At 42.6% G+C, this 17,005-nt stretch overlaps 1 protein-coding gene and 1 long non-coding RNA gene across 10 annotated transcripts in view; one reads left to right on the top strand and one right to left on the bottom strand.

Moving 5' to 3' along the window:
* Positions 1 to 17,005, bottom strand: part of LOC137306046 (sodium/calcium exchanger 3-like) — a 237,655-nt gene that overhangs the window by 36,985 nt on the left and 183,665 nt on the right. For 2 of the 9 annotated variants that reach the window (XM_067975085.1, XM_067975080.1), the window contains exon 2: positions 5,941 to 6,048. In XM_067975085.1, coding sequence (XP_067831186.1) covers positions 5,941 to 6,048 — 108 coding nt within the window. Of the gene's footprint in view, positions 1 to 1,037; positions 1,047 to 1,074; positions 1,087 to 1,847; positions 1,890 to 3,489; positions 3,529 to 5,908; positions 6,049 to 17,005 lie in introns of all 9 variants that reach the window. The other 7 variants (XM_067975077.1, XM_067975086.1, XM_067975081.1 and 4 more) reach the window with 7 other exon arrangements.
* The window catches only part of LOC137306047 (uncharacterized), a 77,309-nt gene that overhangs the window by 57,333 nt on the left and 2,971 nt on the right, over positions 1 to 17,005 (top strand). The gene's annotated exons all lie outside the window — the stretch shown is intronic.

Below are 17,005 nucleotides of genomic sequence, written 5' to 3'. Positions count from 1 at the left end.
TCAGCCAACATAGAACAACAGTCAACAAAACCAGTAGAATGCTGAACTACACAGCCTAAACCATGCAAGTCAAAGGAAGTCATGATCAAACTGTACAGTGCTGTAAGTCAGACCGCACCTTGAGTACTGCAGTCAGTTCTGGTCACTGAGAAACACGGCAGACATTCAATTGCTGGAGGCATTGCAGAGAGGAAGCACAAGGCTGATCCTTGTCAGCAGCATAAGTTATGAGTTAGGTGGGGTGGGCGGGGGGGATAAAGAGATTTGGACTTTTCAGCCTGCAAAGGAGACATATGAGAGGAGATCTTATAGAGGAATATAAGATAGTAAATGGTATGGAAAAGGTTAACCCAGTATATTTCTTTAAATTAAATTATGGGAATAGTACAAGGGGGCACAGGGTCAAACTAGGAAACGGTAATTTTAGGACTGATACCAGGAGGTTCTTCCTCACACTGAGTGTGATCAACACTTGGAATGGACTTCAGGACAGAGTGGTGGAGGTGTAAACCCTAGAACCATTTCAGAAATTTAGATGAACGGCCTTCCTCATCCATATTTTATCTTGTGAGTAAGAGTCCGCATGGCTCTTGGGGTATTGGCTTCAGACTTGGTTAGAAAGCTATGGAAATACAGGAGAAGCTCATTATAACAAACTCAGTCACAAACTTCTCATTGTAACAAGTTTGCAAGTCTTCCCAGAAAAGTATCCCAGTGAAAAGGTGTATCTACAGTGTGGTGAGATGTTCTGGAGCAGGGCTTGAACATATGGGCAGGTTTCTTTCAACAGTATTTTTCTCTAGAATGAGCAAAACCACCACATCACAGTACAGAGGATATGGGAAGCCCTTGGTTTGAGAGCCTGGCATCAGCTTTTATTTTTAGCTGGCACCTTCACTGTCAAAGAAACCTTTGGACAGGAGAATGAAATCCCCTGAAGTTCAGGCAAATATATCTCAAATATATACTTTGGGCTCAGCCTCCAACGTAAACCTCCACTCCCTGATGTCAGCTCAGAGTCAGAGTGTTTACAACACGACTAATTAGTACTAATATAAAAGGCTTACCATTAACTGGAATCTCCTGCTATTCAGTCAAGAGCTCAGCACGTTCAGCAGCAGCAGACACATTCAGGTCAGCCCCGCTTGACCTAACTGAGAGATTCTCCATTCAAGACTTCTTTTAAGTTCAGCGTAGCTCTCACACATGACTGATTACAGTGACAGATTCTCAACCATTCGGGCCACAGGCTGTGAAGAATTATATCACCATGGTGTCCTGTTTATGCAATTAAAGTACTGAGAAATGCCATCAATTTGTGTATGCTTCCCTTATTTTTTAATTGAATCTATATATAAATTGTTCCCTAGTGAATCTTTGTTGTAGAAATAGAGTACATGGAGCAGAAGAATAAAACTCCACAAAGAGCTCAGAACTAATTTAGTAGGCCTGCGGTAGAAGGAAGGAGAGCGAGATCGTGGTGTTGGGGGGTGGGGAGACATCAGATACGCCATTTGGATGCACCAGCCAACCTACTTGAAGAAGAAAAGGACGAGGACCTACTGTTTGACTAATGTTGCTGAGTGGCTTTGGTTGTTTGCTATTCATTGAAGTAGCAAGCATTTTGAGCTTGACCGATATTAACACCTGTGATATATTTGTTATTTAATGTAAGATGTAATGTAAGCCAATCACGCAGGATTGGTGGGGGTGGGGGGGGGTGGTGGAGGAGAGATTGCGGGGGGAAGAGATCACTTGGGGGGGGGGGGGGAGGGTGTCGGCAGGTTAGCTTGGGCAGGGGGAAAGCTCTCCTGCTCCTTCTGGCCCACAAGCAGTGCTGGAAAAGCACTCACCTGCTGGATCCGGCTGTTCTTGCCTCCCTTCAGCTGCTGGGTTTCCTGAGCCCTGGGAAACCCGGCCCACAGCTGTTTAATCCAAATGGCTGCTAAAATCTGAGGCACGCAGCCTCAAAAACATATTAAAATTACTAACCCGCTTCTTGAGAGCAGGTTCTGACCACCCCTTGGGATTTTTTTTTGTACTTTTCCTTTAATTCTTTTTTTTTCCAAATTTGTGCCCTCTCATTAATGTCTTATCCACCAGTGGAAACAACCGATCACTATTTATCTTATAACTGTTCAAAAACTTGAAGGCCTCCTCTTAGTCAGTCAAAAAAGCCCTAACTTCTTACATTAGATGTTCCATTTCAGACTATAGGAGGGGATTAATTTATTTTAAGTACCGCTAAAATAAGCAGAGCTCCTCTCAGCCAGTCACAGGGTGACCCTGCGGCTTATCTGGAAATCACGAAGCGGCCTGTAGCCCAGGTACACCAATTCTCACCCTGTATCCCATTAATCATTTCTTAATTATCTAGTTCAGAGCCAGGACACACACTATCTGAAAGCTTGAATCCACTCCAGACGCTAGGAAGTCGATAAGTACGCTAATAAAAGGGTAATATACCAGCGCCAAATGTCCTTTGTTGCCCTCATGCCAATTAAAAGATTTCCGGGCCTGATTTTCCTGAACTTTGCCCCCGGGGAACGTCAAATCCCTGGGTGCAGTGGTCAGGAAAAAGGGGCAGAGACCTCATTATGCCAGGTCTCCACCGCCTGATATTGCCCTAAGGCTTCCAGGGCCCCCTAAGGAGCTGGAATGAGATTGGCATTGATCCATTGGTCACATGCAAATGAGATGGGAGGAAGCATTCCCAGCCCCCTCATCCTACTTCAGTTATGTGATCATGTAGTCATGGGGTGCCCAGATGAAACCCCTAAGAAACTGGTGTTACGGCTCGCACTGGGATCCTCCTTAAATCAAAGGTATGAGGAGGCCCAGCAACAAGCTACAGACAAGCTTGAAGATTAGTGGGCCTTTTTGTCTACGTATAGGTATTCTCAGGCCTTGAGGTCTTCTGGCTGCTACTCTGCAGTAGAAGGCCCAAGGCTGGCAGCCAGACATGCAACTGCGAACCATTAAGGCCTGTGCCTGGCTGCAATTTCCTTGTATTCTAGCATTAAGCCTTGCCAGGGGACATGCCTGCACTGGAAATGCCCCGGGATATGTTACCAACTCAAACCACCAAAATCTTGTAGCCTGACCTGGAGTGTTCCAGTACACTTCTCTTGACCAGCACGGAGGTAGAAGGGAGCCAGAAATTTGACCTTCAGTGGATTACAGGTTGAGATGAGATGAGTGTCCCACCCAATCCGAACTGAGTGAGTGGCTTCTTGGGGATCATGGTGGGCAGACATGTAATGTAAATTAATTAGGGTGTGGACCAGTCAACTCCCTAGAAACTGGACTTTGGATTTCTTTTAAAAAGATTGTTACATCATTATACCGACTCAACAGGGCTTGTGCCTGCCAGCTTGTGGTCTCTGCTCACGGGGAGCATGCTGGCGCAGACTGGAGGAGAGGCCAAGAGGAGTTGGGCCGTTAAACCCACAGTGAACGGAATCAGATTAATAGAAACTGACGTCTTACCATCAGCCAATAAGAGAGCTGTAGAGAAAGAAACAGAGAAAAAAAAGAGTGAAATGCAATGCAGTGGCAGCTATTCCACACAATGAAACAAGCTCAGTCTGATCCAGGCGTCAAACAGTCTCAAAACACACAACCTTTCATATAACAACTTCAAGAAATACTTCTGTAAATTTCTTGGTATCGATTATAATGTGGTATCAGAGAACTGCACTATAATATCAATACTACTGGAAGGTACTTTTTTTCTAAATTACTGTTTATGGTAATATCAAGAAGTTCAGGCAATATAGGTCCCCATTCAAACAGCCTTTGCTGAGCTGGTAAAACCACTTTTAATAGTTGTGGTTGGGGAGCAGGGCAAAGGATGTGGCTCCGTGTTACTTCCTTTGAAGGTATTAGAAGCATATTCCAGTTTTTTTTTTATTCGTTCATGGGATGTGGGTGTCACTGGTGAGGCCGGCATTTATTGCCCTTGAGAAGGTGGTGGTGAGCCGCCTTCTTGAACCGCTGCAGTCCTTGTGGTGAAGGTTCTCCCACAGTGCCGATGCTGGGTGGTCCGTCCAGTTTTATTCTTATGACTTTTTTTAGCGAGATTGTACAATTGAGTGGCTTGCTAGGCCATTTCAGAGGGCAATTAACCACATTGCTGTGGGTCTGGAGTCACATATAGGCCAGACCAGGTCAGGACAGCAGGTTTCCTTCGCTGAAGGGCAGTAGTGAACCAGATGGGTTTTTACGACAATCCGGTAGTTTCATGGCCACCATTACTGATAATTAGTTTTTTTTATTAATTCCAGATTTTATTTAATTAATTGAATTTAAATTCCCTAGCTGCGGGATTTAAACTCATGACTCCGGATTATTAGTCCAGGCCTCTGGATTACTAGTCCAGTAACATAACCACTATGCTACCGTCCCCTCCAGTGCCAAAATCCACAAGTCCTGTAAGAATCTGTTTAGCGTCGGCATCACGTTCAGCCAAAGCACTAGCCCTTACCTGTGACTTGGACCGTGCAATTGAAAAGCTTACCAGCCAGCATGTTTGCAAATAGACCAGCCCGAGTGGATCATACTGGATCGCATCAGATCACAATAGAAATGTTTTCCAATTTGACAATGGGAGTAAAGAAAGGAAAAAAGTACTCTGTATGTATTAAAATTGAGGGCTGAAAACATGTATTGAAATAATGTTGATAAATGTCTGAATATAATGAGAATTGTAATTATATTAACATACACAACACATTATTTATAATAATCCTCTGGATCTCAACAATTTGCACATTGTTCAATAGTGATTGTCTCATAACACAGCACAACATGCAATGTGAACAGCACACTGTAAAACGGACGGAATGTTGTAACCGAAAGCCTTGCAATGAAGATGGTGGCCTAGAATTTCCGTGTTTTTTCCGCCTAGACGTCAGCGCTATCTTGGCACAATAGACTGAAATAGCATAAAAGATCGCGGAATTTAAACGTAAGTTTCTGTGATCTTTTACGCTGGTTTAAAAGTCACTTCGCCTGATGCAGTCCCTGCCCACAAAACTGGCCATGCGCCCAGGTCGGCATGTCGAGTTTCCTCCGATTGCACCAGTTCGGGGTGTTCATCACATTCCGCACAGAATCTCGGGCACACAAGCTCCCATTGGTCACATTAATCTAACGTTAATGACCTGCAGCTGCAGTGACCAACAGTCAATTGAAGCCTCACCCAGGTCTGTTTCTCACAGTGATGCTACAATTATTTTAAATTCTGTTTAAATTAATTCAAGTTCAGTCCATTGACCTGCCCTTGGTACGTAAGACCTGTGATCAGCAGTCAATTGAAAATTGGCCTGTTTCTTCAGCTGCAGCAATTACTTGAACACGTTTTCAGTTTAAATTAGTTTAATTCAGTAATCTTGAGGCCCCATTGGCCCTGTTCCAGTCAATAATCGATTACGATTGATTGCATTGCTCGATTGCACTGATTCATGGGAGATTTTACATTCGAGCTTATGCAAGTGCGTTTGCACGGCAACTTGGACATAACGTCACCTCTGCAAAACTGTCAGTGTTCAGCGCATCCGGACGCATTTTCCTGATTGCGCCCCTAGTGGAAACTCCAGGCTGTGTGTGTGTAACAGAGACTGAAAACTAAGGACCTTTTACTGAGGGTGGGGTGTAGTAGAGACAGGGTAAAAACTGAGGGTGGGGTGTAATAGAGAAAGTGTTACAACAGCATTCTAATGAAGGTGCAGTGTAACAGTGTTAAATTGAGAGTTTTTCAATGAGGATGGGGTGTAACAAGAGACATTGTTAAAACTTACAATCTTATCACAAGAGTGGAGTGTAGAACAAAGAGTGTTATAACTGAGTGCATTGCAACAAAGGTGGAGTATAACAAAGAGGGGTTTATAACAGAATCCTATAACACAGAATACATGGATTGTTATTTCTCCTTTATGCAAACCTGAAATTCCACGTTTCATCCATCTTGGTTTCTCCAGGACAACAAAAAAGTTTTCCTGCTTTTCATATTCCTCATCATCCACAATTTTCACCTGGATGGTCTTCCTGCAGAGGGAGAAAACAAAACAAAAATCTGTGAGTGTGAGAACCAATCTGCTGTAGTATGTGCAGTCTGATAGTAGGAACATCTGGAACATCAGTGTGACTGATCCTTTGCAAGCTGTGCTCCATAGCTCCACATCACCAAAGGCAGATATGCAACAAACAATTGATAAGGAATCACAGACGCATAGGACGACAGCTGCAGGATCTATAGGCATGCAGTCTACATCGGAATATGGGTCTGTGCAACATTTACAGCAGTTACTAACCATGCTGGCATTCCAACTTAGCTTATCTTGGCTCTTACGTACTGTAGACTCACTGCAATCCTGACCTAGTGATGCTGAAATACGACTCTTGCTTTTATAGTGCCTATTTTCCACCATTTCTATTTAGGGATGCTGTTGTCTAATTTTTACTTTTTAGCTGGATGTCAGTCATGCTGGGCTCTGTTATGTAGTGTGAAGACCTAAATACTTAATAAAATGGACACGCATTAAACGTTTGGGTCTTCACACTATATTACCATATTTCCTAAAACCAGTTCCCTTAATCCTGCAGCAAGTTTGCAGACCCAGAGTTTCATGGTTTTAAATGCTCTGCACTTTCCAAACGTCAGGGTGTTTACACTATGGAGTGCAAGGAACCGTGGAGCTGTCATATTTCAGCATATAACTCAGCAACCAAGAGAAGGTGTCACTCCTAGTCAGAAGTAAAGCCACATTGAGAATTTTCTTTTTAAAAAAAAAAGTTTTGAATACTATTTGTAAGTTACATATAAACAGGAGATTCCCCCAGGGATATTCAAAGTTACAGCCAATGTAAAACATTAAAAGAATTGTAAATCCACTAAAAAAAAGGGAGAATTCATTATCAAGGACAGGAAGTGATGTTGAATTTGTACATGGAAGAGTATTGTATGCAGTTCTGGGCATCCAATAACAGAAAGGATACAGCAAGATTGACAAGAATTATACCAGGAATGAGAGGTTATAGTTACGAAGAAGGGCTTTTTACTGAAAAAGAGATGGCTAAGGAGGAGTTCAAAATTTGAAAGCTTTTGAGAGGGTAAACTGTGAAAGATTATTGAATGGATAACATGGGGGCATATACTGAGGGCTGTCATGAGAAGAAATATTTTTTTCCACAGAGGGTTATTAGAACATAGATTCCTTTACCTCAGCTAGCTATTTAAGCAGAAACAATAACATAATATAAACATCGCTGGTTAAGTACTTGAATTGGAAAAATATAAAAGGACAGATGGAATGGACAGGGAAATGGAATTTGAATCGACAGCTTTACCTAAATCGTCCTTCTGTGCAGCAATTTCTAACTGGTTGATTTTAACTCATGGCAGGAATCGGGGGAGTAGGTGGCGATCCGTCTGGCAGGATACTATCAATATAAAGGATGTGAGCTGTACGTCTGCAGGGGCATCAAGGAACTGACTGTAGAAAGGAAACTAAAAACAAATCAAGGGGAGGATCTTTTTGGATTCAATATAAGTAACAAAATGGTAATGGAGAAAATAATGGGACTTAAAATAGATACATGTCCAGGTCTTGATGGTTTACATCCTAGGATATTAAGATAAATAGGTGAGAGAATTTCAGAAGCATTAGTTGCTAATGTCACTCCATTATTTGAGAAGGGTGGGAGAGAGAAACTAGGTTACAGGCCTGTCAGTTTAACGTCGGTTGTGGGGAAGCTACTAGAATCTGTTATTAGGGATAGAGTAGCTGAGCACTTGAACAAATATGAGCTGATAAGAGAGTGCCAACATGATTTTGTTACAGGTAAGTCATGTCTGACTAGTTGAATTTTTTGAGGAGGCCACAAATAGGGTAGATAAGGGTGTGTCTATGAATGTTATCTATAAAGAGTTCCAGAAGGCATTCGATAAGGTTGGGCATGAGATTATTAGCAAAAATGAGAGCGCACATAATTGGAGATAGCCTTCTGACTTAGGTTGGAAATTAGTTAGGAAGTAGGAGACAATGAGTGGGGATAAAGGGTATATACTCTGATTGGCAGGATGTGACAAATGGTGTTCCCCAGGCACCTGTTCTGGGGCCTCAACGTTTCACCTTATTTATTAATCACTTAAATAAAGAAATAGAGAATTGTATATCCAAGTTTGCAGATGAGTGTGTTAGGAGGGACAGTAAGTTGTGCAAATGGGACACACACAGATTAAGTGAGTGGGCTGAACTATGGAAAATAGAATTCAATGTGGGCAAGTGTGAGGTCACCAACTTTGAACCCAAGAAAGATAATTCAGAGAATTTCCTAAATGTTGAGAAACTAGGGACTGTAGAGGAGCAAAGAGGTTTGGGAGTCCAAGTACACAAATCATTAAAAGCCACTAGACAGGTACAAAATCAAAAAGGCTACTTGAATGTTGGTCTTTATCTCAAGGGGGCTGGAATACAAAGGGGAGGAAGTAATGCTTCAGTCGTACGGAGCCTTGATCAGACTCCATGTGGAGTACTGTGTTCAGTTTTGGACACCGCACTTCAGGACCTTGGCCTTGGAGGGTGTGCCATTCAGATTCACCAGAATGATGTCTTAATTAAAGGGTTAAATTATGAGGACAGGTTGCATAAACTTGGCTTGTATTACCTTGAGTATATGAGATTGAGGGGTGATCTGATCAAGGTGTTCAAAATGTTAAAAGGATTTGATAGGGTAGATATAGAGAAACTTTTTCCTCTGGTGGGGAATCAAGAACATGGGGACATAATTGTAAAATTAGAGCTAAGCCATTCAGGAGCAAAATCAGGAAGCATTTTTCACCCAAAGGATAGTAGAAAATTGGAACTCTCTTCCTCCAAAACGCTGTGCATTCTGGGTCAATTGGAGCTTTCAAGATTGAGATCGATAGATTTTTGTTAGGTAAGGGTATCAAGGGATATGGACCAAAGGTGGGAAAATGGAGTTGAGGTGCAGATCAGCCATGATCTGTTAAGATGGCGGAGCAAACACGAGGGGCTGAATGGCCCTAATGTTCCAATTCATGGGTCCCAAGGTACAGTCATCATTGTCAGTGTAAAACATTGGCCTCCATCCTGTTGGTGCTCCAATGGATCCAGCAGAGACTGACAGCACATTGACACAGAAAAAGGGGGACGATAGAGCCTATAGGTCACTGTCTCCACTTAAGTAACACTCAATGCCCACCATCCTACAGTCAACATAAAAGTGTCCTTTGAGAGAAACATTACAGCAACTCACTGCTTTCCTTTCATCCCAGTGAGAAGGTGCCTGACCTATAGTAGAGTCTGCAGACTGGCCATATGGGAATCACAGACAGCTCCAGACCCTGTGTTCCAGTACATTGAAGTACTGCCAACAAGCTGTGCAGAACTAATAGGACTTCCTCTGCTCTGTTACCTGTTTGAATCTCAAGATTGAAGTTAAAGCTTCCCCTGGACGAATGCTTGGATTGAGAAACTAGAGAATTGAGAGCCCTGAAGCTAAAGCCTGATAATATATTGGACTTTTGAGAGCTATTGTCACAAAACAAACACAGACCTCATGCACAGACTAACTGTGGTGTATGTTGCCCTCCTTATTTCAGTCAAATTAATAATGTTTCACTGTGGGTATGTCCTATCTTTCTAGCCTCAAGGAACACATTCTGCAGTGGGTGTAGGCGTATGGCTACATTGACTTTGTTGTAGTGGCACTATGTAATTAGAGTGGGGGCGGTTGTTAATTGAAAGTGACTTGTGTGCACACACATGCTTCCTAGTTCTAATTCCATCGAAGGAAAGAGACACCTGAAAATTTTGAGGTCTTAACCCACCCACAAAAGCATCAGGTGAAATCTTATTTCAATGATGAACTCACAGGAAGGTGTTATTAGATGGAGGAAAGCACATTGTGATAAATTACCTATTACAGTCCATCAACAGCAAACTGGGAGCCGGCCACAGAGTCATGGGATAGACGTTTACCCCATTTGCCCCAGAATTACCTGTAAAATGATCCTGCCAATTAGGCTATATGATATCACACTGAGACATCAATATTGACAAACCCAGGGAAGCACTAGTCCCTCCACTGATCCTTCAGAAGCTGTGCTCTCACATTGAAATGAGACAGGACCGGAAGGCATGTTAAAACTCACACCAACCAGCCCATCTGCTTCAGATTTGTTAAGATTGCTATTTCTGTTCTCCCTCCTCTACCCCTTCCCCCCACCCCTCCCACCCCCCCCAATAATCCACGAGCCTGGAAGTGAGTGCTTGAGTTCCTGGGAGAAGGCAATTCACCTAAATAAAGGGGGAGCTGCTGTAGCCATCCAGCGTGGAGAACGTTTTCCTCTAAACGATGTCTGCAAGAGGGCTGGTACATTGATGCTAATACTTGATTGCTCATCTTTCTCTCTCTGTGAATCGTGTACATAATGAAAAACCATTAGCAGAATCAGAAGTGTTGGCGATGTTGCTGGTGCCTCTCTGGCTGTAATCACATAGTGTAACTATGCCCTACGCCTACACTCACTGCAGAATTAGTACTTTGGCGTCATTGCTCTGCCATCCTCGTCAAACAAAATTAGTACTGAGTGTACTCGTAAATATATAAATACGAACATCTCAAGGACGTTTAGATAGTTGTGTTTGCAGAACGACAGAACTCATCTGAACATAACCAGTGATTTAAATACCTTTTTCAATAAAAACAAGCTGATGGGTTCTAGATTTACATTACTTCTGGTTTCAAGAACCAAATTTTGTGTCTGGGTGCGCTGTAGTGTTATAGGATGCCTTTGATCTTTCAAATCGCAGGACCAGACACCTCTGTCCCCTTCACCGATCATAACACTCACTGGCAGATAAGTTGTTTCTGCTGGTGGGTTTTCCTCCGACAAGTGGTCACTCTGCTTTCCCTTTGTATATCAGTGTTATCCCAGAATCACTCTGAGCAATACAGTAGCAGATCCATTTTTTATGCTGTATTTTATATACGCATTTTCGGATACGTCTCCTCTTTTATATCTTTATTTTTGTCCTTTTGCTTTCTTTTGTCCGGCCTGATGCCTGCAGCTGAGAGAATGGCAACGTAGCCTGTTCCCTCCTACCTCCCATGTTGTCTGAAAATTGGACCTGGGATTCCGAATGGGCTCCTAGTTTCAGAAGCATAGATCTAAGTGATAACTGTCTCAACCAATACCTGTGACGGGCAACACTACATCATCATCATACCTACAGACAGACAATAAGCTGGTAACCATAAATCTACTCCGTGTAACGGCTGGTACTCTGGAACTGTATTCTGCCTCCGTGACAACACCTTTACCTGCACAGCACACACTAGGTAAACAGCAACAATCCACTTATATCTGACCCTATAGTTTCTGCATATCTCTCAGTTGCTGTTTTTGTACACTGTGGATTGGTTCAATTGTGTTAGGATAGCAGAGAAGCCAATGGTTAACCTTTGGCAAGCAGTGCTGGCAATGGAAGAGCTACCATTCATTTTGTATAGTATCTCTAACAGAGCGGTCATAACATTGACATAGAATTCCCTATAATACACTTGTACAATGCAAGCACCGGTGTTGGCTATTAACACTATACGAACTGCGTTTTTGCTATAGTAAGAAAATGGCTTGTTTTTAATGAACAGGGACAATTAAATGCTTACTCCCCTAACTTTAGTTCTTTTAGCAGGGCTAATTTACTTATTAGATAGATCAGCTGGGGACTCACCTGTGAAGAACAGTAAACCAATGGGAATATTTACTCAGTGTAATCATTCTGCCCTTCACCAGGGTAAGGTATCAATGCTGTTTTTCACTGCTAGAAGGTAACGGTGTTGGTCTTCACCAGAGATTATCACCAGTGGGAATCTTCACTGGCAGTGGGTACTTGCACTGTTCTTCACGAGGGAGAGCTAACTATTGTTCTTTGTTGGGTTGGGTTGGATAACAGCCTCTTCACTGGGCTAGCACTGTGGTTTTCCTCTAAGGAGTAATTACCGCATGTTTAATTTCCATGGGGGAGTGAATGTCCTGACTTCAATAAGGACAGATTTAAGTGAAAGAGTGAAACAGTTCACTGCTGAAAGACAACTAGAAATATCAAGACACAAGGAAAAAGCTTTTTGAAATGTTATTTTTAATCAAACTATTGTCATAAAACAGTGGGTTTCTTGGTTTACCACAGCTCCAGTCCCTGGATTACTCATTCTGTCCTCGATGTTACACGTACAGTGCACTCATTGTATCTAGCCCAGTATCAGGGTTGGTTTGTTTCCAATTCTCAGTTGTGTCTAATGTCATTAAATGATTGTTTCATACTTATTAAATCACACAGACAATCTTTCTTCACAGTGCAGTTCACTCACAGCCCCCGCACAGACTTGATGAATGGATCCACAAGAGCCTGTTGTCACAGAGACAGGGCTATTGTCTAACATTCCATAAACTGGCACCATAAACATTAACGGTTTTTGAAACCTACTGGGTATCTCACCAAGTTTGGGAAATACGGATGATTTTCCAGGGGTAACTTTTAGGAAGTACAAGCAGGTTGGAATCTCTTCTTTGCTCCAATACTGAGCTGTTAATTTTGGTGAATTTCTGCGGGAGTTCCCCGCTAGTCCACCGCAACTTCAGCAAATGTTTTTCCAGCGTTTCCAAAGTTCGTCTGTCAAAATTACAGCGGATGACCGGTAGATCCCTGCAGAAATTCACCCCCATTTCTTTTAATAGATTTGTTCCCCTCTTGAGTTTCCACAATCCACAGACCATCCCTGGCTAAATGCTCAGGCTGGCAACTTGCTTTCAGGATTCACCTGCTGCATTGTTATATCTAACCACGGGTGCTGGAGCGACACTAAGCTTGTGCATATATTCTGCCTCTTTACAAGGTGTTTCCTATGTGCAGAATAACACTTTGTGGCATAGCACTTGCTTGAACATAACATGTGTTTGTGTTTTATATCTAACTCAGAGAAGTCATATGGTTGGCTGGTTACATACTGTTGGAGTACTGCCACAGATGGCAGGAGACGAAGAGGGCCCATCAAGCCAAGGTGCATGTCCACGCTTTTTGGCAGCAGCATGGGAAAGGGTTTGGTATCTGACTGGACCTGCTTGCAGAGAGGAGTTAATGCAGGAGCAGAACATTTTCAGAACATCCTTTGAATCTGCCATCAGCAGCTGTCGGAGAAATGTCAACATCACTGCAGTTCTGCAGAAGGGATTTATCCAAATGCAGAATTCCATGGAGCTACTGGTATCTTGAGTCAGAAGGTTATGGATTCAAATCCCACTCCAGGGGCTTGAGCACATAATCTAGGCTAAGACTCTAGTGTAGTACTGAGAGAGTGCTGCACTGTCGGAGGTGCCGTCTTTGGGTGGGCGTAAAAGGTCCCAGGTCAACTCACCTTCAGTTAGACAGCCCATATACGGAGCCTCTTCCAAAGTTGAAAAATGTGGCATAGGACCTTATTTGCATAATTTCCATACATAAAGAAGGGCCCCACAGGCCGACAGTAAGGTCTACCAAAAAACAATTTGCATTGATAAAACACCTTTAACATAATAAAATGTCCCAAGGTGCTTCAGAGGAGTGCTATGATACCAAGCCACCTAAGGAGAAATTAATATAGATGGTCAAAGAGGTAGGTTTTAAGGAGCGTCTTAAAGGAGGAGAGAGAAGTAGAGATACGGAGAGGTTTAGGGATGGAATTCCAGAGCTTAGGGCCTAGGCAGCTGAAGGCACGGCCACCAATCGCGGAGTGATGGAAATCAGGGATGCACAAGATGCCAGAATTGGAGGAGTGCAGAGATCTCTGAGGATTGTAGGGCTGGAGGAGGCTACCGAGATTGGGAGGGGCAAGGCCATGGAAGGAGACGAAGACAAGGATGAAAATTTTAACCAGCCCTCAGAAATTCGGGCGTAGTCCGAAACAAGCACACAAGGTCAGAGGCCAGACTTTGCAACCCGCACACATTGCCAGCAAGGCAGGGCGGAGCCTCGGACTGACAGGGCCGGGCGTATCTAAATAAAGAAAGTGATATAAGTGACATCATTGTACATTCTCAACGAGATCAAGAAGAGTTATGTTCGCAAATGAATGGAAAAATAAATTGCCACTTTTTTCACAAGTCATGCTGCTTTAAGCTAATTATTTATAGCAGTTTGCATTTTTAAAATTAGTTTTGATGCAAGTTTCAGTCTAAACCTTTCCAACAGACAGATACAATTATCATGAAAGCTATTAGCTGTAATATTCATATCAGAGATCAAAAATAAAATCTGTTTGATTTGATTTCACATCACATCTGTTGTGGTTTCTAATTGGGAGCTGCAGGTTGATTTGACAAGGTAGTGGTGATGACTGGTGCTGCTGACAGCTGAATTAGGAGAACTACCAATAATTATCACAAGAAGCAGCATTGCTATGACAGCCACATTAATAAATATTATCGTGGATCTCTATTCCTTCCCTATTTTGATTCCGCAGCTCTTTGTATAAGTGCACACTAATGGTGTGTCACTTCTCCACCTGCATCCCAGCAGCAGTGACAGGATAGGCCAAGAGAGGGCACCAGATACCCGGAAAGAAGAACTTGAGGGATTTATGTTGCCTAGAATTATATAGAATTTACAACACAGAAACAAGCCGTTCGGCCCAGCGGGTCTATGCCGGTGTTTATGCTCCACACGAGCCTCATCCCACTCTACTTCATCTCACCCTATCAGCATAATCTTCTATTCCTTTCTCCCTCATGTACTTATCTCGCTTCCCCTTAAGACTACACTTGGTGTTGACTCCCCATGTCCAATGCCATAAGAAATCAACTGAAATAAATGAAAATAGTTTAGCATCAGAGTATAACAAATGATTGGCAGCACAATCAGGAAGGCAGGGAAATGAGATTAGAGCGGACAGCTCCAGTTGAAGAGCTAGCACTGGCACAGGTACACTGGGCTGAATGGCCTCCTGTGCTGTAATTTCTATGATTCCTGTAATTTGAAAAAAACATTGTGACAACATAAACATTTTTTTTAAAAAAGCAACATAAGGCCGATGGTCTTAAGTGGACGTATTTTGAAGATATAACTGGGCATGGACAGCTGGGACTTTCCATCTCCGCCTACATTCCATTAACCCAGAAAATTAGTCCCCAAAATTTACAATTATGTGGACTCTCCTATAGACAGCTCCATCTGTTGTGGCCAAATTGTCAAATGTTCGTGGCTTCATTAGTCCTATTGGCCCAGAATTTCCTGGAAACTTGCACCACAGTAACGGCGCATCAATGGCGTATGTGATTCATCTAGACTCGGGTGAAATTGGTCTTGGACGGGGACGCAAAACAGACAGTATTGTATCGGCCACACGTAAATACAGTTGCAGAAAATATAAATGGCTTGAGTACAGGTTGAATTGAACTACTGATCAGATTATTGCTTCAACTTTTGTTCAGAGTTTGGCAGGTGATATTGCCATTCATGCCACAGGGAGCTGACAGCAATTATATAGCAAGTGCCAGCTTTGGCTCAGTGTAGCATTCTAGCTCTTTTGTTTGGTCAAAAGGTTATGGGTTCAAGCTAGTCTCGAGGATTTGGGCACCTAATCTAGGCTGATACTTTACTGCAGTATCGAAGGAGTGCTGCATTGTTGCAGGCACCGTCTTTTAGATGATGAGCCAAACAAAGTCCCGACCTGATCAGGTGGACGTTGAGTATCCCATTGCACTTTTTTTGAAGAAGAGCAGGGAGTTGGAGTACTGACCAATATTCTTCCCACCAACACCACTCAAGCAAATTAACTGGTCATTCTTCCAATCCACTGTTTGTGCGATTTTGCTGTGTGCAAATTTGCTTCTGCGTTTGCCTATATAACAGTGACATTTCAAAAGTACCTCATTAGCTGTCAAGTGCTTTAAGACATCCTGAGGATGTGAAAAGCACTATCCAAATGCAAGTTCTTCTTTAATTTAATCACATTCATGCTCAGAACATACCTGCTAAAGTGAACAATCCATTTGTATCTAGTATTATACATGACTGTGCACATCTCACTGTAAGGAGTTATATAAATGATGTGACTTCTCTGTACAATTGATGTACAGCTCCTATAAAAATAGCAGACAGCTCCTGTATGTTACATATACCGGCGCTGAACGTCTTCAGTAGGTTCCCTACTAGTACCAACAAAACATAGAATGGTGATTGTGTAAAAGGTTTAGCTGTTTTCCCATGGCATTGTTGACTGGGAGTCTGAAGCATGGTTGTGATATTTAACTGCTCAACTGGCCCGCCCTTTAGGATCATTGGTCAGATATTCCCTGTGGGGAAGTGATCTAAATAGACAAATCCCACGGTGAATTAGAGGAGCCGCAGTTGGATGTTTCTCTCGATTGGCAGCTGTTTGGCTCTTCATTTTGCGGAGGAAAGATGTTATCGCGAGGTGAGAAAAAACAGCTGTTTTTCTTTCTTTTTGTGTGTACTTTTTCGGAAAGTGTTCAAGTGTGAGTTTGTTGGTGTTTAATACAAAGTGTAGCATCAGGATGATTCTTACTGTGTTCAACAGTCAAAGCCCATGACAGTTTATGTGGCGCTGTGAGTTTATTCAAAAGTTAAAACCCTGGGAGGATTATGTATGTTGAACTCTGAATTTCCTCAATTCGGCTTCATTCTCTTTCACTTCTTTCCTAACAGGTGATCATTAACTGCAGAATTATTTTCACCATAACTTAATATCACAATTCCGGGCTGTACGTTTAATTGGAACACCCACAAAATAATAATAAAAAAGACTTGCATTTCTATAGCACCTTTCACAACCTCAAGTTGCTGCAGCAACCAAATTATGCACAGCAAGCTCCCACAAATAGCAACGTGATAATTACCAGTAATGAATGTGCAAATACAGCATCTCACTCAAATCAAGCAAGGACTCTATTTACATGGGGAAGATGGGTATCGAGGGA

The sequence above is a fragment of the Heptranchias perlo genome, chromosome 41 (genome assembly GCF_035084215.1).
Source record: "Heptranchias perlo isolate sHepPer1 chromosome 41, sHepPer1.hap1, whole genome shotgun sequence".
Taxonomy (NCBI): domain Eukaryota; kingdom Metazoa; phylum Chordata; class Chondrichthyes; order Hexanchiformes; family Hexanchidae; genus Heptranchias; species Heptranchias perlo.
The sequence above is the reverse complement of the archived record's forward strand: the minus strand, read 5'-3'. Positions and strand labels throughout refer to the sequence as shown.